Genomic DNA, 23,937 nt, shown 5'->3' with positions numbered 1-23,937 from the left:
AAATTTGTTTTATAACAGTGTGTATTTGCATGAAATCTTTGTAGTTAAAACATGTCTGAAAAAACTATTGGCCCCCGGGCCCCTTCACTTTATTAAATCTGGCCCTCCTTGCAAAAAGTTTGGACACCCCTGTCCTAGAAAGAGTGAAGGCGCCTTCACGGTTAGGATGAAGGCCATCCTTCCTCAGCAGGTCAGGGCGGCCCCAGAAGGAGGACCAGTTATCTATAAAATACAGTCCCTGCTTTTTACAGAACCCAGGCATCCATCGATTAAGGGAGACTAATCTACTAAACCTCTCATCAGTGCCTCTCCCAGGCAGGGTGCCAGAGACAAATACTCGATGCCGACTCATCTTTCTGGCGAGATCACAAGTCCTCGCTATGTTTTTCTTTGTGATCTCTGATTGCCTCATCCTAACATCATTGGCTATTGAATGTTCTGGACAGAAGGAAAATATTTTGACCAACAATGAAAAGATATGGTTGGAAGCATGATTAAATTAAGAATGAGACAAAGTTAGCAAATACATGGAGTGTCAAAAGAACAAACAAACAAATGCCTGGTAAGTGGTGAGTAAGAACTTTGCATAGTCAGGGAACATTAACGAATTGATGATGTCACACAAAACATAAGTCCGTACAAAATGACAAAAGTGGAAGGATGATGAATGGACGAGGTGCGACAATGTATGTGCAAGAATAGAGGAAAATGTTTACAGGAAGGTCACTTGGAGATAAAACCAGCAGAGGTGCCAGAGGGAGAACGCCAGAAGGAAGAACGCCAAGAACCCGGCCAAAGGTGATCGCCAAGGCCGAAAGACGGGAAGGAAACCAACAGCCCCCACACACATCGAATCGCCCATAATCAGCGCCCACCCCCACAGAACCAGCTCTCACCGAACCAGCACCCACTCCCATGGAATCAAAATCTCCTGCGAACTTGCCACACCCCCTGACTCATCACCCATCAAACTCGGCCCACACTGGCGTGTGCAACTGAATATAAGCTGACCAAAGAACCTTGAACGTTACCTTTTCTGAATGGAATCTTTCTGCTCTTGAGCATTGTCGCACGAAAGGCCCAGCGCTATTGTATCTTTCCTGAAGACAGAGTTTTCTTAACAAGAATTGTGATTGAACTCAACCAACCTGGTGAAGTCTAATTTTGTTTCGGTGTCTCAGTCTTCCTAACACTGAAGAAGAAAATGAACACGCAGTGAGTAAATTGGATAACAGATGATTGGCTTTGTCTTTTGCTGTGAGGCGCTTCCCAAATTGTGGACCAAATCCAACAATAGTAAACCGCTATCAGTACCCTATCTTGATTCTTCTATTGTTCACTTGCTTTGGGAGACATGCTCCATGCAAGCGGATACTGTCTGTCACACTTCACGGTGATTTGGATTTGACATCTACAAAGAAAATAAATATCTTACATTTTTTTTTCACTTTGGAGGGTTTTCATTGGAATGCTATAATTCATAAATGTCAGAGTAAACGATTGACATCGACGGTGCTTTATTTTCGATGGAGACAGTCAACTCGTGGAGGTCCCCGCAGCTGCCGCGAGGGGGCGTCCCGGCCGCTAAGCCTCCCGGCCGGCGGCCGCCTGGTGTGCGCTGGGGGAGTGGTGGCGCTGGTGCGCTCAGTTCAGTCTCAATCGTCGGGCAGCAGCAGCAGTCGTAGCCGCCGCCACTGCGCGTCGCTCGACGAGATGTTGCAGCAGCAGCCGCAGCAGCCTCTGACGGCCAACGGGGCCTCCAACGGCCGGGGCCTCGCCATGAGCGGCCACCCCGGGATGGCCCACCGAGCCCCGCCTCCATCGCAAGCGCAACACCACCCCGCCGACGAGCCTCCGTCGGGCCTGGAGAACGGCGCCGAGAACGGACACGAAATACGCCAGGACATCGGAGACATCCTGCAACAGATCATGACCATCACCGACCAAAGTCTGGACGAGGCGCAGGCAAAGTCTGTCAACATTTGGGGATTTGGAACTTGATTTTGGATAAAGTTTACGCAACTTACATACTGCTTGGTTTTTGTAGCCTTTCATCATTTCTCGCCGCTCTCTCCTAGCTAGCAAGTCAAACGTCATAACGTGAATGTATTACTATGAACGAAATAGGAATGTCATCATGTGTAGCTTTTTGGGATTGATGGTTGTCTTGACTCGAGCTAGCCTGGAAGGTAGCCATTGTTAGCTGGCTATGCTAGGGTTGGCTAACAAGCCAATGCCACGAACGCAAAGGGCGGTCGCCAAGCTGCATTAAATTTGCTCAACGACATCTTTTTGGGCGGCAACATTGGTTGAGGTGAGCCCACGCGAGCGCCCAGGGGCTCGTCGTTAGCCCGTTCGAGTCGCTCGTGTTGACCGATCGTCCTGGCCGTGAGCGTCCATGTTAGCGCTGAGCTCGCAACTAATGGCAGCAGCACCTTTTGTTGTTGTTGTTGTTGTTGTTGTTGAAAAACTTGTTTCAACATTTCGCGAGGTGCCCAGCTCGAGCTCGTCCGGTTGTGGCGTCCCGTTTGCGCGCTGCCAACGCTTAACGACTTATTTGCCATTTCCGTGGGCATTCAGCGAGCTCTTACGTTGCCTTCACGTGGTATAGGAAAGATGAACCTTTCCACTTGTACTTGTGAAGTGGAAATTACGAGTACATTGTGTTCAAGTGCTTTTGTTGTCGTAGATAAGGGGAACATGGCAGACCCCGAGTTTACCGTTACCTGCTACTTGGGTAAAACAGTATTGGACCTCTCAATTCATTTGCTACTGCAGGAAGAGGAGAAAATTGCATACGAGCACAGACCACACAGTAGTACCTTCCTATACGGGAGGCATCAACGTTATCCTCAACTGACTGTGAGCGTCTGCTTTTAAAACTAAATAATAATGGTGTTTTTAAACACGGCAACAATGGTGATGTTATTACAATTGTGTATGCCACAGCACCATGGAGGCCACAAATTAACCAACTAACAGTAAAGAACGTTTAACAATGCAACATTTTCCATTCACCGCCATGTTGAAAGGTCAACGTTTCTCATCTCGGCAGTTCATGTATAAAAACATTTTTTCCTGCTTTCCATTGGAAATTATGATGTGAGTTGGTGTTCATGTGCATTTTTGACGTTGGTTTTTGGTATTTTACTTATTTACCGGAGGACTTGACGGCAGCTTTAGCCTGCTTAGTAGGCCACCGGCTCTCGGTGCCCGTGTTCTTACCGCTAAGCTATCTGATCATGCTAACTTGCTTCTTTCATAGTTTCCACAGCTACCTTGCCAAAGTAACACTTACACATTACTTCATTTAAAGAAGGAGGTTTTCTTTAAAGCCCGCGTATCACGGTAATAAATTCTACTGTTTTACGTTTTATTCATTCAGTTGTGGTCTGTATAAAGTGGAACAGCGATGCTTTTGTCTGAATTCCTCGTATTGATACCATCACAGGTCCCGCTTTTCTACTTGTTCCGAGCAAGCCGTATTGGTGCGGTCTCTTTAAATGCAAATGAGATACTTCACACCCTCCAAGCCACAAGATGTGCGCCTCCCTTTCTCGGTCGACATGTTTGTAGTTTAGCCGAGGAAGCGTTTACTTGCGCCGCAAACTTTTTGATTGATTAAAATATGTCAATGGCTGAAGACTTGTCCATACATACATAACACGTAACAAAATAAATCCCATCACAATATTTATGAACACATCTTGTCAAGCTACGAAGTCAGCTAATGCTAGCGTTAGCGAGAAGCAAATGAATGCATTTAAGACATTATTGTGTTCCCCAAGAATAATACAGCACCTTCGATGCAATTATTCTGATACAACTACTCAAAATACACCCACAAAAGTAAACCCATAGAGCGCACAGCTCTAAAATCAGCAGAAAGCCTGACACTAAAGCTATGAATACGAGTTGAAAGACGCACAATATTATTAAAGTGAAATACAGTTTATTATTTTTGTGTCATCTCAAGCTTACTGCTTTACTGTGTCCGTCAGTTCCATAGATTGAAGGAACTGAACCATCAACGAAACAAAGTCTTTCAGCGAATCCTTCTCTATACTGACAAAAGATTTCTGAAACATTCGTCCTTGAACAAGCAGGACTTTGCCCACAGATGTGGGAACACTGCCTGAAAAATGAAATTTGTCCAGGCACTCCTTTGAGGTTCTAATGTTGGGGGACGTGCAATGATTTGTGTGGATTGTGCATCCAACAACGGAACATTTTGATCTCTCCACTTCGGCATCCTGGAGTTGTTTGGTCTCTCCAAGTAATAAAGATGGCAGATTTGCAAAACTGTTTGGCCACACCCACCTTGTTTGGTAGTCCCGCCCCAAAGGATGTGACGTAGTAGATAAAAATACGTAATAGAAAATGGAGAAAACTGAACGGAGTAAAAAATAGCCCCCAAACAGGTCATAAAAGTACCTCTACAACACCTGAAGGGATAGATTACACTTATCTACAACCTTGGAGACTCCAAGTGCACAATAAAATGACTATAAAAGCAAAAGAAGTGGATTTTCCGTGATACGTATGCCCGTTCCTCCGTTAATGGAAATCAATATTCAGCAGGTCAAGCCGCAGTTGCAAGCGTTCTTCTCTAACTTTGCCCTATGGTGCTCTCTGCAAAGTCTTTGCTCAATAACAATGCACTTTTTCCTGTTTTGTTAGTTTGGTGCTAAGCGCCGTGTGCCTTTGTTGTTGTCTTCCCAGGAAACATGCGCTCAACTGTCACAGAATGAAGCCCGCCTTGTTCAGTGTGCTGTGCGAGATTAAAGAAAAGACAGGTACACACAAATTCTGTTGTCGTGCTTGCGCGCTCTTGAGGTCTTTCGTCATCCGTAAGCTGCACGACTTTTGTAACGTCCGCTTTTAAACGAGGCAACAGTTGGACAAACAGACGGTTCTTTCAGGCTATGTTGGCAATCTTTTGTCCACAGGCCTGTCTGTGAGGAACAGCCAGGAGGAGGATCCCCAGGATCCCCAGCTGGTGCGTCTGGACAACATGCTGCTGGCCGAGGGCGTGGCTGGGCCCGAGAAGGGCGGTGGGGCGGTGGCCGCCGCCGTGTCAGCGGCCACAGGCTCGGGCGGCATGTCGCCCGACAGCTCCCTGGAGCACTCGGACTACAAGAGCAAGCTGGGCCAGATTCGCGGCATCTATCACACAGAGCTGGAGAAATACGAGCAGGTGGGCCGGCAACCTCGCCAAAAGAGAATCAAACATTTCATTTGGCCGGGCTTTTTCTGGAGACCCACAAAATGTTGAAGCGTCAACATTGCGGCCACATTTTAACTGGGTGGCTAATCTGTCCAAATAATGGACCGCACACGGAGACGGACTAACGAGCAAACGATGACGCCAAAATGTTGACCCTCAGCCTTATTGCAACAGCAAAATGTCTTCTCGTGGCTCACCCCGCAAGGGACTCATGTTTGCGTGTGAACGTTTGTGGCGGGCGCAGGCGTGCACAGAGTTCACCACCCACGTGATGAACCTTCTGCGGGAGCAGTCACGCACGCGCCCCGTCACGCCACGTGAGATTGAGCGCATGGTCAGCATCATCCACCGCAAGTTCAGCTCCATCCAGACGCAGCTCAAGCAGAGCACCTGCGAGGCCGTCATGATCCTCAGGTCGCGCTTTCTGGACGCCAGGTGAGCTTTCCCCGCCGACAAGCACTGAGCCGAGCTCACCCCTCCCCCGCCCGCCCTTTTGCTGTACCGCCAGGCGCAAGAGGCGTAACTTCAGCAAGCAGGCCACCGAGGTGCTGAACGAGTACTTCTACTCACACCTGTCCAACCCGTACCCCAGCGAAGAAGCCAAAGAAGAACTCGCCAAACAGTGTGGGATCACCGTCTCTCAGGTGCGTGTGCCCATCCGGGCTCCCTTTGAGGGGGTCGGGGTAGGTGCCGCACCGACAACCGGCAATCGTTCGCCCTCGCCGCCGCCGAAGCGTTTTGGTCTTTGACACATCAATTCAAGCGCCGACATAGAAGCCTCTAACACAGGGGTCGGGAACCTTTTTGACTCAGAGAGCCATAAAAGCAAAATATTTGGAAATTTATTTCAGTGAGCCATATAATATATTTTAAGACTGTATTCAACCAAATGTGAGTACAATAAGCCTCTGATTTTATTCTTTTAAATGATGTTGTGATATACTCACCATTAATGCGACTTCTGGTGGTGCATGGATTTGCTGATGACTTTGTAGTCTGGTTGGTACTTGGTGAGGTTAAGCTTCATGCAGGCGTTAAACGTGATCGTAAGTTGGACTCAAGTTGGATTTGAAAGGACTGCTCACATGAATACATAGTGTTGTATGTGACAGGAAGCGCGTTCCAAGTTTTGATAAACAGCTGGTCTTCGCGTTAAGGTTTTTTCCATTTCTGTCCACATGTGCCTGCTCGCCAACTCCGCATTCTGTCGTGCGATTCTTTCCAAATCTTCATTCAGTGATTTAAACTTATTCACCCACATGTCTGAGGCCTTCAGGTCAACCACTTCTGAGGGAGACATCAGGAATGTAACTCAGTCTGTGTTCAGTGAACACTCGTTTGAATGGGTGACTAACTTAAAAAGATGAGTGTGCTCACTAAGTCCTCCAAAGTGTGCTTTGAATGACTGTAGGAGACTGGATATTAAACCAGCTAGCTGGTGGAGATCAAAGTTTTGTGGGGTTACTTGCTGTGCATGCATCTTTAAATTGTCTCAGTTTTTCAAAATGTCGTAAACGACCTGTTTCAAGATCCACGATAAAGAGCTCCAGCTTCTTTTCAAAAGGGATAACACTGTCTTGCCAATGTCTTGCATTTTCACGTTGAGCTGGTTCAGATGTTCTGTCATATCCACGAGCCACTCAGTTTTTGCTAGCTCAGGATGCTTGATGCCTTTCATTTCAAGGAAAGTCCGGATTTCGTTCAGGCATGCTGCAAAACGGCTGAGCACCTGACCTCTTGACAACCAACGCACATTGCTGTGCAAAAGCAGACCGTGACAGTTATTTCCAACTTCATCCAGCAGTGTTTTAAACTGGCAGTCATTTAAGGCTCGGGCAACAATAAAGTTGATCACACGAATGACCAGCGACATCACTTAGCCAAGCTGCCCGTAACACATCTGAGCACAATGTACCTGCTGGTGTGGAATGCAATGGAAACTTTGGATGGGTCCATCTTCATGTTCACGGAGAGGCGCCACAAATCCTTTGTTTCTCCCCACCATACACGGAGCACCATCAGTACGTACTGAGAGAAGTTTATCCATAGGTAGATTTTTTTTCACGAGTGAACTCCATGAAAGACTTGAATAAATCTTCACTTGTGGATCCTTTTTGGCAGAACAGCAAGACTTTCTTTGTGCAGTGTGTCACCAGCAGCATATCTTGCGGTCACACTGAACTGCGACAAATGACTTGCGTCTGTTGACTCTTTCAAAGCCAGGGATCTTCGTTCGGAAGATCATCAAAAAGTTCATTGGCTACATCCAGCATGAATGCTTTAGGATACTCGCTATCTGTGAAGGGTTTTCCATTCCTCACTCTTGCTAAAGATCCAGCAAAACTAACGGAATGGGTGTCACCTTGCCGAGTCCATACGCGGAGTTGCTGCTGGTGCCTTGCTCAGTAGCTCTTGGCACGCTTTCTTCCTGCTGTCTCCCGCAGGGTGTTTTGATGCAAAGGTAGCATGGCGTGTGTCAAAGTGCCACTTTACATTCGACCGTTACATCAATGCAATTTTGTCATTGCAAATTCGGCACACTGCAGAACCTGTTCTCTCCACAAAGGCAAATTCTTCAGACCATTCGTCCTGAAATGTACGATACTCATCATCTTATTTTCTTTTCGTCATCTTCTTCACCGAAGGATTAGCTTTGAGCTAATGACCGAGCAGACTGATTCAAAAGGGGGCGTTTACCTGTTTACCCAGCAACGGCCAACGTAGGCTATTATCATCCAATTAAAATAATGGATAATTGTTCCTGCAGCCCAGAACAGGACATGAGCAGTGCAAAATTGATGGATGGATTACCGTTTTTTTCCATGTATAAAGCGCCCCCATGTATAATACGCACCCTAAAAATGGCATGTAGATGCTGGAAAAAAGCCTGTACCCATGTATAATACGCACCCAAATTTTGACTCCTACTTAAGTCCGTAAACGTAAAATTATTTCAGAAAAAAGATCATCTTTGGGAACAACCGGATGTTATTCTGCCGGTCAGTATCACCGCGCATGCGCTAGCAAACTCAATAGCGAAGAAATGTTTCGGATTTGTGTAGGGTACATTGTGACAGCAAACGAGCAGGTGATCGAGCAAGCGTCTGATACGAGAGCATTGTGTTCGTATGGAGCGTGTTTGAAGTGAACAGCAGAGAAGAAAGCGCGTCTGTAATGGCGGCCTCCGTATGATATCCGGATTAAAAAAAAATAAATAAATTGTACCCATGTATAATGCGCACCCCAGCTTTTAGGACAATAAATTAGTTAAATTTTGCGCATTATACATGGCAAAAAACGGTAAAACAAGTGATAATATTTGATGTTTTATCTAAAAAGCCAAAATCTGCGAGCCTGATGCGACCATCAAAAGAGCCACACCTGGCTCGCGAGCCATAGGTTCCCGACCCCTGCTCTCACGCGTGGAAAACAAGAAGCCCGTTGAAGGCTCCCGACGGGAGTCCGTCCTACCGAGTGGGACAAATATTAGTCAACTTTTGTTCCTCCCGGCAGGTCTCCAACTGGTTCGGCAACAAGCGCATCCGCTACAAGAAAAACATCGGCAAGTTCCAGGAGGAGGCCAACCTCTACGCCATGAAAAACGCTTTGGGGGCGCGGCAGGGCGACGACTCGCCGCACACGCCCAACTCTACCGGTGGGTGCACCGCTTTGCTCGATACGGCGCTACTACAAGTCACAGCAGAGGGGGGCTCACTTCTGCGAGCCCTGGACGAGAGAACGCCAGAGAAGAACTGGGCCGCTGCCACCACATGAGCCTTTGACATTTGCCGCGTGTGCTTTCAGGCTCGGGTTCGTTCTCCGCTGACCTGTTCCTCGGGGTCCCACCCGTCAACGGGGACGCCACCTACCAGATGGCCGTGCAAGTAAGTCTTCTCCTTTCCTCAGGGATGAGAATTTTCCGCGGATCTGCGGATTTCCGTGTTTTTTTCCATCGAAAATATTTTCGTGAATCGTGTAAATCCGTTCAGGAAACTATATTTTTATATATGGGGGGGAGCAGCCGGCCAGCTGGCCGGGCAACGTTAGCCTTGGCGACTCGCGAGCATTCCCCCGCCGGCATGCATATATATATATATATATATATATATATATATTCCCCCCCGCCCCGCTACTTTTCTGTGCTTTTTCACATTTGCCATTCTCATCCCTGTTTCCTGCACTTGTCTTCAGTGACATAGTAAGGCGCAACCTTGTGGGGTAAAGTCACAAATATAAGTTGAATCATGGAACGTTCTGTTGCCACAAACCAAACAGACTGTTATAATACAGTGTCTTGCGAAAGTATTCGGCCCCCTTGAACTTTTCAACATTTCGCCACATTTCAGGCTTCAAACATAAAGATATAAAATTTAAATTTTTTGTCAAGAATCAACAAGTGGGACACAATCGTGAAGTGGAATGGAATTTATTGGATAATTTAAACTTTTTTAACAAATAAAAAACTGAAAAGTGGTGCGTGCAATATTATTCGGCCCCTTTACTTTCAGTGCAGCAAACTCACTCCAGAAGTTCAGTGAGGATCTTTGAATGATCCAATGTTGTCCTAAATGACTGATGATGATAAATAGAATGCTCCTGTGTGTAATCAAGTCTCCGTATAAATGCACCTGCTCTTTTATAGTCTCAGGGTTCTGTTTAAAGCGCAGAGAGAACCATGAAGACAAAGGAACACACCAGGCAGGTCCGAGATACTGTTGTGGAGAAGTTTAAAGCCGGATTTGGATACAAAAAGATTTCCCAAGCTTTAAACATCTCAAGGAGCACTGTGCAAGCAATTATATTGAAATGGAAGGAGTATCAGACCACTGCAAATCTACCAAGACCCGGCCGTCCCTCCAAACTTTCATCTCAAACAAGGAGAAGACTGATCAGAGATGCAGCCAAGAGGCCCATGATCACTCTGGATGAACTGCAGATAACTACAGCTGAGGTGGGAGAGTCTGTCCATAGGACAACAATCAGTCGTGCACTGCACAAATCTGGCCTTTATGGAAGAGTGGCAAGAAGAAAGCCATTTCTCAAAGATATCCATAAAAAGTCTCGTTTAAAGTTTGCCACAAGCCACCTGGGAGACACACCAAACATGTGGAAGAAGGTGCTCTGGTCAGATGAAACCAAAATCGAACTTTTTGGCCACAATGCAAAACGATATGTTTGGCGTAAAAGCAACACAGCTCATCACCCTGAACACACCATCCCCACTGTCAAACATGGTGGTGGCAGCATCATGGTTTGGGCATGCTTTTCTTCAGCAGGGACAGGGAAGATGGCTAAAATTGATGGGAAGATGGATGGAGCCAAATACAGGACCATTCTGGAAGAAAACCTGTTGGAGTCTGCAAAAGACCTGAGACTGGGACGGAGATTTATCTTCCAACAGGACAATGATCCAAAACATAAAGCCAAATTTACAATGGAATGGTTCACAAATAGACGTATCCAGGTGTTAGAATGGCCAAGTCAAAGTCCAGACCTGAATCCAATCGAGAATCTGTGGAAAGAGCTGAAGACTGCTGTTCACAAACGCTCTCCATCCAACCTCACTGAGTTCGAGCTGTTTTGCAAGGAAGGATGGGCAAGAATTCCAGTCTCTCGATGTGCAAAACTGATAGAGACATACCCCAAGCGACTTGCAGCTTTAATTGCAGCAAAAGGTGGCGCTACAAAGTATTAGCGCAAGGGGGCCGAATAATATTGCACGCCCCACTTTTCAGTTTTTTATTTGTTAAAAAAGTTTAAATTATCCAATAAATTTCGTTCCACTTCACGATTGTGTCCCACTTGTTGATTCTTGACAAAAAATTAAAATTCTATATCTTTATGTTTTTTTTGAAGCCTGAAATGTGGCAATGTTGAAAAGTTCAAGGGGGTCGAATACTTTCGCAAGGCACTGTAGGTCTCTTTGGCACATGTGATTAGCTAAGTAGCTTGAGCTATGCCACTATATCGCTGTAAAACTGCTCTTGCTTTATTGGCTTTCTCTTCTCTATGACACTCTTTGCACATACGTAGAAGTCGCTCTCAGTTAAGACTACAAGGTCACACATTATCACACAGGCTAGGCAGAGTCGCCTCCTTGCAGGAGGGCGACCCAGAGTAGTATAAGTCTCGCAGAGAAGGCTCCACAGCTGTGTATTGATCTGTCTGGCATACATTAAATAGTTAAACTGTGAAGGCCGCCTCTTGGTAATTACTGTTAGCATAGCGACCATTAAAGATAAAGAACTGGGACTATATCTAACAAGACAAACATTTGTGTCAACTCTATTTTCATTTTTTGCATTTTGGCTAAAGATGAAAAAATGTCAGAGTATGGTAACTTGTCTGTGTGCCATCACCAGGCCAACGGCAGCTGGCAGGCTCGAAGCTCCACCCCACCGGGCACCTCGCCACCCCACAGCGACCAGTCGGACAACTCTGACTGATCCTCTCTGGACCCCCCCAACCACAACCACCATGCGCGCGCGTGCACACACACACACACACACACACACACACACACACACACACACACACACGCACACACCACTGCCCCACCACCACCCTTGCCAGATTGAGGAGAGACAAAGACCGAACGAATGATATCACACTTGCCCAGTCACTCGGCCACGCTTGTTTTCTTTTTTGGGGGGGGGCGTTTGTGTTGTGTGCATGCAAGGGTGTGAGTTGAGTCTTTGAAAAAGCGTACGTTGTCATTTTCCCCCTCCACATTAGAGATGCGCTCGCATTTTTCTGGTTTGAAGCACACCAAAAGATGAATACGCAGCGCTGTGACATTGGCACCGTTTTGGGACTCGGGCTTGAGCGGACGAGGGCAATAGAGGAAATCCAAAGACTTTGTATGTTTCTGTTTCTCTTGTTTTGGTGGGGGTGTTCCCGCCTTTTGTTATTTTCTTTTGATAACGGCCACGCGTGATCAATGTTGTCCTTTTCTTCTGTACAGCGGAGCACCTGTTTCCTCTCTACCTCTTTTACAATAAATGCTCTGTGTAGTCACAAGTGGGCGCCACCTCCTCCGCTGTCTCTTTGAGTCTGCCGTGAAACACGGAGGAGCCGCATGGCTCTCGAGGACCTTGAGGTACAAGCAGTGCCCGATGAGTGAGTACAGGTCGGGGGTGCCATCTTCATGACCGTGCAGCCACAATCGTTGGCTGCGCATGGCTCCCGGGATTGTGAAGCATGTACTTATCTTGACCAGGTTTAGGCAGGTTTATGCAAGGTCTGCAGATGCTGGATAATAATCATGATAATTTGAATCAGGCGTGTTGACTTAGAAAACATGCAAGACAACAGCCTTCAAAGACCCGAGTTGCCTACTTGGGGGTACTTCATGCGCTTCACACATCGGTTGAGTTGCAAATCAGGTATAACAGCCTTCATTATGGGTAGATGTTTCAAATTGGAGCTTTAAGACAGAATTGGTGTTTAAAGTTTAGGTGTGAATTTGCGGTGAAGATTTCAAGCTAACCTAGTGTTTTTTAAGCAGGGTTAGTGTTTCTCACCATGCGCCCCGAGCAAATCAGGCCTGGAATCTGAGGTTGGGGAATAATTTAAGGTGTGTTTCAAGCACAAGTTGGGGTTGCAAATAAATACAGGAATCAGTTTAGCATTTCAAGCCAGTGTAACAGTTTCGATATTTGAGCTTCAAAGTACAGCAGGCTTAGTGATTTGAATTTAGGTAAGGCCGTGTTCAACATGAAGGAATCAATGAACGAATGATTGGTTAATAGAATTTGATTCTCCTAAAAACAGAACAAGCGTTGTTGCCCTCCAAAAACAAAAACGACTTGCCAGTAGGATGATGAATTTAATGAAGAGAAACGTTGACGTCACTTGCACTTTTCCTCACTTTGCCTCCTCTGCGGCATTGTCCCCGGCGGCCGCGTCAGCCACGACCGATGCCCCGAGTTGGGTGCCTTCCTGCGACTGGTGCCTCCTGGTGTGCTTGCGGAAAGCACGCGCCCCGCTGAAGTTCTTGCGGCAGAGGCGGCAGAAGTAGGGACGGCTGGCGTCATGCACATCCACGTGGTAGCTGAGCTCTAGCGGGCGGCTGAAGGCCTTGTGACAGACAGGGCAGTGGTGGCGCACGTCCGAGTGCACCAGCATGTGGCTCTTGAGCGAGGCGGCCTGTTTGAAGGTCTTGGCACAGACATGACAGGCGAAGGGGCGCGCATCCCCGTGCAGTCGCTGGTGGCGGCGCAGCGCGCTGGAGAAGGTGAAGGTCTTGGTGCAGAGTGAGCAGGCGTAGGGCTTCTCGCCCGTGTGGATTCGGCGGTGCTCCTTCAGGTGCACCTGCTGCGTGAAGGTTTTCTTGCAGGTGGCGCACTGGAAGGGTCGCTCGCCTGAGTGGATGCGTAGGTGCTTCTGCAGCGCTGACGCCTTGAAGCAGTCGCGGCTACACACGGGACACACGTAGCCACGTTTGTCCTCGCCAGACCACCGCATCGCTGCTGCCCTCACCCTCGTCATCCCCGTCGTGCCGTCTGATTCTGCCAAAAAAAGCAGTGGCCCGGGAAACATTAAGATGGCAAGCATCAAGCCAACGGCTCACAACAAACAAAAAACGTAAAGTCGGAGAGGAACAGTGAGCCAAGGGGTAAGGTACCGTATTTATTCTAATTATCGCCCATATTCTAATAATCGCCCAGTGTGTGTAAGCAATGACGTAAATAAAAAACATTGATACCTCTAATTATCGCCCATGCTGCTAAAAATTCCCCCCAAAACTTACGTTTTCCTCCGCGACCACATGCCGACGTCATTGCGCAAGTTTAAATATGACTGATTTGACAGCACGTCGAATGTCCCTTTTAAATTGTTTTTCTCCATAAACTATGATACAATTACACTCGTCACTCCGCTACAATATCCTCACACAATTACGTTATCGAGGCGTGCGCTCGAACAAGACGATCGCGATAACACGACATGCGCAACATGTGATGTGCGACGGTAACGTGTCGCATCGATGGAGCGTCAATTGACGCACCCCGCTGTTAGAGGTAGATCAAAACAGCCGCTGTTCTAGTGTTAAGAACACCAGTGAGATGCAGGTATTGCATACTACATAAGGAAAATATACATATTTTCAGTGCCCCTTGGCGATCGGACAAAAAGTGTTCTCTATTACCGTAATCTTCGGACTACAAGTCGCGGTTTTTTTCATAGTTTGGGTGGGGGGGCAACTTATAATAAGGAGCGACGTGTTTTTCAAAAATTTCCTCCCCCCAAAAAAAAGTGAAACCGCGATAAACGAACCGCGATGTAGCAAGGGATTACTGTAATTTGAATTTCAAGTGACGTCAGCAGCGCGACGCGGCGTGGCGGTTGTTTACATAAAGGACAAAGATTGATCACGGGATGACGAAGGGCCCCGTACTACCGGCATCATTAGCGGCTTTGTTTCTAAGTGACACGGCGGACGAAGAGTTTGAAGGATTTAAGGATTTGGAGTGACACAGAAGGTTTGAAAAACTATTATGGCTTTTACGCACGCCCGGTCCTATTCTATGGAGCTCTCTTCCACCTCCGTGGATGGAAGTCTGGGGCCGGCGCTCGGCCGGGTGGCTGTCCGGGGACGGTGGATAGGGCTCGGTCATGGCTTTTACGCACGCCCGGTCCTATTCTATGGAGCTCTCTTCCACTTCCGTGGCTGGAAGTCCACGCCGCCACACGCCTGGAAGTTTGTTTTGTTAAATAAAGAGCCGTTTACCAAACCCACGTCTTTCCTTGAACTTTGTTAACGCTACAATATAGTTATATAGTAGATCTGTGGAATAACGGCGAGGCTGACGTCAGGGCGCACGCGTGGCGTTGTTGACAAAGGACGAGGAATTTGATCGATGGATTTAATGATTTAGAGTGCACAGATGGTTTGATAATACTATTGCTTCTATAATAGTTATTTGATATATAATTTCTATATCGTTATATGGGCCTGTGGAATATTTTGAAGTGCAAGCGCCATCAGATGGTTTTATAAACGTGTTATTTATGTAATAGTTTTTTTTAAATAACTCTGAATGTTACGTCAGGGCCATTCTCAGCTCTTCGTTTGTGTTTATGTCACGTTAGCATACTTATCGTTTAGCCTGTTGTTGCTCGTTCATGACTGTTCTTGGTGTTGGATTTTGTCGAATAAATTGCCCCCCAAAATGCGACTTATACTCCGGAGCGACATATATATTTTTTTCACTTTTTTGGGCATTTTATGGCTGATGCGACTTGTACTCCGGAGCGACTTATAGTCCAAAAATTACGGTAATCGCCCGCCCCCCCGTTGGACATAAACCTTCTCTAATCGCCCTGGGCGATAATTAGAATAAATACAGTACAAGAAATCACCCTTATAAAAAGGAAAATGGAGAGGAAGACAAAGTCAAGAGGACAACCAGCATGACAAGGGTGAGGAGCAGCGTACGGATGAGGGTGGGGCTCCAGTCCTCTTCTTCGCCATCAGAGTTGATGAGACAGTTGACCAGTTCCTCCTCCCGTTGCTCGCCCACCCTGCTGTCCAGGTCGCCACGGTTACCGGGACGCTGCTCCTCTTTGGGGAGCTCCTTCTTCTGAAGATGACATCATGGTCAACGTCATCATTGCGGTGAGGCTTTTTATCTCATTTCTCGAATTGCAACTTTACATTGACATGCTCCCACCAGCAATTAAGTTAACAGCAAAGGCAGTTGGCCACTCTTGCTTGGAGCGTTTTTCTTTTATGCGGTGCCTATCATTTGGAGTGCGGAATCAAACAAACCACAACACAGGTGAAAAAAGCCTGAAATGTAATGTTTTTGCTCACTGGCTTCAAACCAAAGAGGGTATGCTCCCCATATTGAGATTGACATAGCATGAAACAAAAGATGCAATTCGCCCTCTCTGTGTGAGATTGGAAACCTGCCCAATTGTCTTCAGTGTACAGCAAAAGCAAAGTGATCGACCTGGAACGCTTTGGGATTTCTCGTTGCTATACAAGAAGAACACGTCAGTGCAGATTGGTTAGACTCAGCCAAATGTGATTTTCTCACCTGAGCTTGCGCGTCTCCTGCCTCCGCGCCGGCAGGAATGGTCAGCGCAGGCAGGGCGGGCAGGTCCAGGAGCTCCTGGCGCTCGTGCGTCTTGAGGTGCTTGCGCAGCTCGTACGGCCTGAGGAAGCACTTGGAGCAGACGTGGCAGCGGTGCGGCCGCTCGGCCGTGTGGATCTTCTCGTGGGCCTTCAGGTTGGTGGCATTGGCGAAGCTTTTGCCGCACACCGAGCAGCCGTGCAGCCGCGTGGCGGCGTGAACCTCCAGGTGCTCTTTCAGCTTGTACGGCCTGGAGAAGATGCGACCGCACAGCTGACACTCGTGGACTTTCTTCTTCTTCTTCTTCTTCATCAGGCGCGACGAGCCCTCCGCTGAAGACGGGGAAGAAACGGCTTGACGGCAGCTACGAGACGACCACTCGACCCAACGCTCAAACTGCCCGTGCAATCCACAACATTTGTTCAGTGGCTTGGATTTGCCCTTTAACTAGACAGATGTGAGTCGTCACCTTACCGTGGTGGAGGTGTTTGCGTGCCCCTATGTTGCCATGTTGTCTGGGGCTTCATGCCCCTGGTAGGGTCACCCATGGCAAAAGGGTCCTAGGTGAGGGGCCAGACAAAGCACGGCTCACACGAGCCCCTTATGACGAACAAAATAAATGGATCTCGTTTTCCCTCGCCCGGACGCGGGTCACCGGGGCCCCCCTCTGGAGCCAGGCCTGGAGGCGGGGCTCGAAGGCGAGCGCCTGGTGGCCGGGCCTTTGCCCATGGGGCCCGGCCGGGCACAGCCCGAAAAGGAAACGTGGGTCCCCCTTCCCATGGGCTCACCACCTGTGGGAGGGGCCAAAGGGGTCGGGTGCAGTGCAAGCTGGGCGGCGGCCAAAGGCAGGGACCTTGGCGGTCTGATCCCCGGCTGCAGAAGCTGGCTCTTGGGACATGGAATGTCACCTCTCTGGCTGGAAAGGAGCCCGAGCTGGTGTGCGAGGCAGAAAAGTTCCGACTAGATATAGTCGCACAGTTTGGGTTCCGGTACAAGCCCTCTCGAGAGGGGCTGGACTCTCTTCCACTCTGGAGTTGCCCACGGTGAGAGGCGTCGAGCAGGTGTGGGTATACTTATTGCCCCCCGGCTGGGCGCCTGCACATTGGGGTTCACCCCGGTGAACGAGAGGGTAGCCTCCCTCCGCCTTCGGGTGGGGTGACGGGTCCTGACTGTTGTTTGTGTCTATGTACCAAACGGCAGCTCAGAGTACCCACCCTTCTTGGAGTCCCTGGAGGAAGTGCTGGAGAGCGCTCCTTCTGGGGACTCCATCGTTCTACTGGGTGACTTCAATGCTCACGTGGGCAATGACAGTGAGACCTGGAAGGGCGTGATTGGGAGGAACGGCCCCCCCGATCTGAACCCGAGCGGTGTTCTATTATTGGACTTCTGTGCTCGACACGGATTTTCTATAATGAACACCATGTTCAAGCATAAGGGTGTCCATGTGTGCACTTGGCACCAGGACACCCTAGGCCGCAGTTCGATGATCGACTTTGTAGTCGTGTCATCGGATTTGCGGCCGCATGTTTTGGACACTCGGGTGAAGAGAGGGGCGGCGCTGTCAACTGATCACCACCTGGTGGTGGGTTGGCTCCGGTGGTGGGGGAAGATGCCGGTCCGACCTGGCAGACCCAAACGCTCTGTGAGGGTCTGCTGGGAACGTCTGGCAGAATCCCCTGTCAGGAAGAGCTTCAACTCCCACCTCCGGCAGAGCTTTTCCCACGTCCCGGGGGAGGCGGGGGACATTGAGTCCGAGTGGACCATGTTCCGCGCCTCCATTGTTGAGGCAGCCGACCGGAGCTGTGGCCGTAAGGTCGTTGGTGCCTGTCGTGGCGGCAATCCCCGAACCCGCTGGTGGACACCGGCGGTAAGGGATGCCGTCAAGCTGAAGAAGGAGTCCTATCGGGCTGTTTTGGCCTGCGGGACTCCGGAGGCAGCTGACAGGTACCGGATGGCCAAGCGGAACGCGGCTTCGGCGGTTGCTGAGGCAAAAACCCGGGCGTGGGAGGAGTTTGGCGAGGCCATGGAAAATGACTTCCGGACGGCTTCGAGGGAATTCTGGTCCACCATCCGGCGTCTCAGGAGGGGAAAGCAGTGCACAGTCAACACTGTTTACAGTGGAGATGGCGTGCTGCTGACCTCGACATTGTGAGTCGGTGGGGAGAATACTTCGAAGACCTCCTCAATTCCACTGACACGCCTTCCATTGTGGAAGCAGGGCCTGGAGACTCTGAGGCGGACTCTCCAATCTCTGGGGTCGAAGTCACTGAGGTAGTTAAAAAACTCCTCGGTGGCAAGGCCCCGGGAGTGGATGAGATCCGCCCGGAGTTCTTAAAGGCTCTGGATGTTGTGGGGCTGTCATGGCTGACATGCCTGTACAGCATTGCGTGGACATCGGGGACGGTGCCTCTGGATTGGCAGACTGGGGTGGTGGTTCCCCTCTTTAAGAAGGGGGACTGGAGGGAGTGTTCCAATTACAGGGGAATCACACTCCTCAGCCTCCCTGGTAAGGTCTATTCAGGGGTGCTGGAGAGGAGGGTCCGTCGGGAGGTTGAACCTCGGATTCAGGAGGAGCAGTGTGGGTTTCGTCCAGGCCGTGGAACAGTGGACCAACTCTACACCCTCGGCAGGATCCTCGAGGGTGCATGGGAGTTCGCCCAACCAGTCCACATGTGTTTTGTGGACTTGGAGAAGGCATTCGACCGTGTCCCTCGGGAGGTTCTGTGGAGGGTGCTTCGGGAGTACGGGGTGCCGAGCCAACTAATAAGGGCGGTTCGGTCCCTGTATCACCGATGGCAGAGTTTGGTCCGCATTTCCGGCAGTAAGTCGGATTCGTTCCCAGTGAGGGTTGGACTCCGCCAAGGCTGCCCTTTGTCACCGATTCTGTTCATAATTTTTATGGACAGAATTTCTAGGCGCAGCCGAGGCGTTGAGGGGGTCCGGTTTGGGGACCTCAGCATCGCATCTCTGCTTTTTGCAGATGACGTGGTGCTGTTGGCTTCTTCAGGCCGTGATCTCCAGCTCTCACTGGAGCGGTTCGCAGCCGAGTGTGAAGCGGTCGGGATGAGGGTCAGCACCTCCAAATCCGAGTCCATGGTCCTCGGTCGGAAAAGGGTGGAATGCCCTCTCCGGTTCGGGGATGAGATCCTGCCCCAAGTGGAGGAGTTCAAGTATCTTGGGGTCTTGTTCACGAGTGAGGGCAGGATGGAGCGCGAGATCGACAGGCGGATCGGTGCAGCGTCGGCAGTAATGCGGACTCTGTACCGGTCCGTCGTGGTGAAGAGAGAGCTGAGCCAAAAGGCAAAGCTCTCGATTTACCGGTCGATCTATGCTCCTACCCTCACCTATGGTCACGAGCTATGGGTCGTGACCGAAAGAACGAGATCCAGGATACAAGCGGCCGAAATGAGTTTCCTCCGCAGGGTGTCCGGGCTCTCCCTTAGAGATAAGGTGAGCAGCTCGGTCATCCGGGAGAGACTCAGAGTAGAGCCGCTGCTCCTCCACGTTGAGAGGAGCCAGATGAGGTGGCTCGGGCATCTCATCAGGATGCCTCCTGGAGAGGTGTTCCGGGCATGTCCTACCGGTAGGGGACCCCGGGGACGACCCAGGATGCGCTGGAGAGACTGTGTCTCTCAGCTGGCCTGGGAACGCCTTGGGTTCCCCCGGGATGAGCTGGATGAAGTGGCTGGGGAGAGGGAAGTCTGGGAGTCCCTCCTAAAGCTGCTGCCCCCGCGACCCGACCCCGGATAAGCGGAAGAAGATGGATGGATGGATGTTTTTCTTTTTTTCTCTTCAAAGCCATTAGCATCAAGTGAAAAGAAAAAAGAGAGAGAAAGGCCGAAGTCTGCAGAAGCCCGGTGACTGGATACTTGCAGACACAAGAGCCAAGGTGCGCCACAAAGGGTGCGGCCGAGCCGACGGCGCCAGTCACCTGGCAACGAAGAGCGGTCTTGCAAAGACTCCTCAATCCCACCCTGCGAAGGCTCCTCCTCCACACTGTCCCTCTCGTCATCCTGCCGGCACAGGAATGTCGCCTTTACTCGTTGAAAATGACGCGTGCGCGGGCGGGTCACAATTCATGTTTGTACTCGGGTTGGGTCACTATGCCGCAAAGTGTGCGCCGCGTGGCCGACCACTCACCGCGGCGGCGTCCGCATGTTTCTGTAGATGCTTTCGGAGCAGTCCTGGCCGGTTGAAGCTCTTGCCACAAACGGAGCAGGGATGCGGCTTGTGGCCCGTGTGCAGTGTGGCGTGGTCGCGGAAGGCTGACGGCGTGGTGAAGACCTTGCGGCACACGGTGCAGCTGTAGGCGTCGCCCGAGTGCGTGCGCTGGTGCTCCGAGCGGCCCGCCGTGGAGGCGAAGCGCTTGGGACACAGCGCGCAGGCGTACGGCCGCTCACCCGTGTGCACGCGCTGGTGCTGGCAGAGGCAGAAAACAGCAAAGATGAGCACAAAAACCAATAAGAGGACTGGAAAAGCGCGACAAAAATCAGATACAAAAATCGGACCCATTTTTGTCCAGCCGGCTGTTGTCGCACAAAGAATGCACCGCAAAAAAAATCTCCACAAGCTCTTGAAATGGAGAGGAGCCACAAAACTAGCACGTACGTAATAGCTATGTACGTGAACGAGTGTCCTCCACGTGGCACCTCCATCGGTTAGTGTCTTCTTCCTTTGGGCAAATAAGTACTTTGCCTGCGTTGGCGGCCACCTTCTCTTAGTATTTGCCAAGAGAAAGAAGAAGAAATTGAGAACAAGGAAGGAGTCATCGTCGGCTACCGTTTCCTATTTTCATCAGCAAAAGATGCCACGATCAAGTGGGACAGCCAAAAATTTGCAACACGCCAGCACTTTAATTGATCGAGCACCCCGAGGCGAGGCTCATCAATAGACGGATTTTGAATCGCCAAACATTTTGGCAAGAGGCCCAAACCTGCAGAAGGTATCGTCGCTGCAGGAAGGCACGGCCGCACTGGTCGCACACGTGCGGCTTCTGCGGGGCATGTCGCAGGCGGTGGCGGCGCAGGCAGCCCAGCTGGGCGTAGCGGGCGTCGCAGTCTGGGCAGGCGTATGGCTTCTCACCCGTGTGAACGCGCTGGTGCACCTTGACGTTGATCTTCTTGCTGAAGCGCTTGCCGCACACAGGGCAGGCGTGTGGCTTCTCGCCAAAGTGTGCCGCCATGTGGTCAGAGAGGCGCGACGGGCACGTGAAGTCGCGCTCGCACAGCATGCAGCGGTGCCGTCGTTTGGGCGGCGCCGTCGGGACTTTGCCTGGGGAAGGGCACTTGAGCTGTGACGGGCGGCTGCTCACATCAGTGTGGCACACTAGTAGCACGACTTGGACTCGGGGGCTCCTTCTCTTTGGACTTCATTCCAACACACAATTTGTCTGGCAAGATTACAAACTTGGAGAGTAATACCTCTGTCTTGTATTTTTATGCACACTTTGGTCTCCTAAGGTCCAGACTATTTTATGGGGGACCTGGAGCACAACGTATTTTTGGGAGAGCTCCTTGATGTCAAAATTTGAGAAGCCCCTGTGATAAGCGTGAGTCCCCCCGCATTCCAGCAGCAGAACAAAACATGACCGTTACCTTCAGCCGGCAAATCGCCAAGCTTTTCTTCTGCTGATTCTTCCATTTTCACTTTGTTCATCTCCTCCACACTTTAAAAAAAGAACAAGTTACTAATGAACAGCAGTCACTTACATTGGATCATAAATGCTGGCAGGGAAATCATGGTTAAATCTGAAGCAAACTTAATGTTTACTACGACCCCCTCACCCCACAGGTGAAAGAAATTTCAAAACAAACATCGCTCACACCTCCCAAATCATTTGGCAATCACGTGTGACGCTGAAGGCGACACGATGCGCTGACGACGCAGAATGGGTGAAATATTCCAAGTGGCTATTGCTAAATGTTGCGTTCCCCGAAGCAGTTTGTTGTTCTCATGAATGCAACACATTTTATGTACAACGCACGCAGCGGAACTGCACATGCGGTGTTTTTCTCACTTGAAATAGACGAAATGGCTCTTTTGAGGTTTCCCATCCTCTAGTTACAGGGAGCGACAGTAGCCAAAGGCACTTGGTGACAACTCAAAGGAGCTTGCACTACTCAGAAGCACCTTAGGAGCCCTCAAAACAGCCCCTCCGCTAGCACAGGCAGCTAGCAGCGCTGGTGAAGCAGAAGCCTATTGAGAAGGCTAACGAAGCGGCTGCTTCCCGAACCACGGGCAATTCAAGGGATCTGGAAAAAGTATCGTCGAACCCGAAGGAGGCTAGCAAAAGTGCATTTACAAAAAAAAAAAAGACGTCTACATCTTACACACGACCGAGATGATGGTAACGCCAGCTAGCTCGGATAACAGCGACGTGACGTGTCAGCCACAAACGAAAATACAAAAGCAAAAGGCCGACTTTGCGGTCAACTCGTGATCCGGAACGCATCAATGCTGAACGACTAATTACCTCCAGGGAGCAGCACGGCGACCGTGGAATTAGAAACGTTTTTGCGTCGCATAAACAACTCGTAAGCGGTCACGCCCACGCGTTGTCGCTGGCGCGCACGCGCTCTTAAATGAAGTCAGAGGAACGGTGATGACGTCACAGATCCCAACTATCCTACTACGTATTTCTAAAGAGCAAAACAAACTACAGCAAAACCTCGGTTTTCGACCACAATCCGTTCCAGAAGACGGTTCTCGAAGCGAATCGTTCGAATACCTCATCTATTTTTCCCATTACAAATAATGGAAAAAAATGTAATCCGTTCCAAGACAAAAAACCCCCGCCTTTTTTAAAGCATTTTTTCATTTGCGCATTTTTGTCCGATCGCGCAACTGCAGCGCACCGCCGACCGCGCAACTGCACCGAGCTGGTCGCATATGGTGACAGAGCCGCCGCTGAAATTTAGAAAATATTTTAAAAGTCCTGATGTACATTCCAAAATTTAAGTGGACCTCAGTGCGCAGATAGCTTAATTTTGTCCGATCGCGCAACTGCAGCGCACCGCCGACCGCGCAACTGCACCGCGCTGGTCGCATTATTGTGACAGCCGTCGCTGAAATTTCGAAACTATTTTTAAAGTCCTGATGTACTTTCCAAAATTTAAGTGACCTCAGTGCGCTGGGAGCTTAATTCGGTCCGATCGCGCAACCGCAGCGCGCCGGGTGCTCACTGTCGCATTGCTTTAAGAGCGTCTTTGTGGTTTCGGATGGCTTTACCTCTCCCACTTGCTTTCTTTGGAGGCATGATTAGGGGTTAATACAATCCTCAAAGTAACGAAAATACAATAAACACGGAGTCAGTCGGCATCCGGGCCGCGCGGTCGGGTTTGCTCGGGTCCTCTCGCGAGGTTCGACCTCCGAAATTTGTTTGACAACCGAAGCAAAAAAATTCGAATTTTTCGGTCGAATTCTGATTGGTTCGAGAACCGGGACGTTCGAAAACTGAGGTTTGACTGTACTAGTAAAACAAAATCTCTCATTGTGAGCTGACGGCTAAATTTTGGTGACAGTCATACACCCTGGACAGGTCGCCATCCGATGTCAGGCCACACAGACACCTATTTGGAGCAGTTGCCAGTGTCCTTCACCACCGGCGAAGAAAGGACTGGTCGCCAATTA

General features: G+C 49.7%; 2 protein-coding genes across 9 annotated transcripts; one reads left to right on the top strand and one right to left on the bottom strand.

Annotated features, from left to right (window-relative positions):
* The first annotated feature begins 1,564 nt into the window (after positions 1-1,564).
* On the top strand, positions 1,565-12,247 carry pbx2 (pre-B-cell leukemia homeobox 2). Of its 2 annotated transcripts, XR_005100741.1 has the most exons (9): positions 1,565-1,970; positions 4,723-4,796; positions 4,950-5,197; positions 5,472-5,662; positions 5,736-5,871; positions 8,741-8,882; positions 9,032-9,111; positions 11,590-11,723; positions 11,768-12,247. XR_005100741.1 is itself a non-coding variant. In XM_037274990.1 (8 exons), exons 1-8 carry the CDS (start codon positions 1,714-1,716, stop codon positions 11,671-11,673), a joined length of 1,212 nt encoding a protein of 403 aa, XP_037130885.1. In that variant the 5' UTR covers positions 1,565-1,713; the 3' UTR covers positions 11,674-12,247. The 2 variants fall into 2 exon arrangements, 1 of the variants encoding a protein (XP_037130885.1); XM_037274990.1 differs by having other exon boundaries at positions 11,590-12,247.
* A 788-nt stretch (positions 12,248-13,035) lies between these two features.
* On the bottom strand, positions 13,036-22,903 carry LOC119136432 (zinc finger protein 420-like). 7 transcript variants are annotated; one of them, XM_037274927.1, is made up of 8 exons: positions 22,781-22,902; positions 21,903-21,973; positions 21,242-21,579; positions 20,449-20,727; positions 20,240-20,321; positions 16,273-16,640; positions 15,669-15,813; positions 13,036-13,737 (listed from the first exon to the last, which is right to left on the bottom strand). In XM_037274927.1, exons 2-8 carry the CDS (start codon positions 21,961-21,963, stop codon positions 13,094-13,096), a joined length of 1,917 nt encoding a protein of 638 aa, XP_037130822.1. In that variant the 5' UTR covers positions 21,964-21,973; positions 22,781-22,902; the 3' UTR covers positions 13,036-13,093. The 7 variants fall into 7 exon arrangements, with proteins under 7 accessions (XP_037130822.1, XP_037130825.1, XP_037130823.1 ...); XM_037274930.1 differs by having other exon boundaries at positions 16,294-16,640; XM_037274928.1 differs by lacking the exon at positions 22,781-22,902 and adding an exon at positions 22,438-22,774.
* Positions 22,904-23,937: the final 1,034 nt, after the last annotated feature.

This window comes from Syngnathus acus, chromosome 16, assembly GCF_901709675.1.
Source record: "Syngnathus acus chromosome 16, fSynAcu1.2, whole genome shotgun sequence".
Classification (NCBI taxonomy): Eukaryota; Metazoa; Chordata; class Actinopteri; order Syngnathiformes; family Syngnathidae; genus Syngnathus; species Syngnathus acus.
The sequence above is the reverse complement of the archived record's forward strand: the minus strand, read 5'-3'. Positions and strand labels throughout refer to the sequence as shown.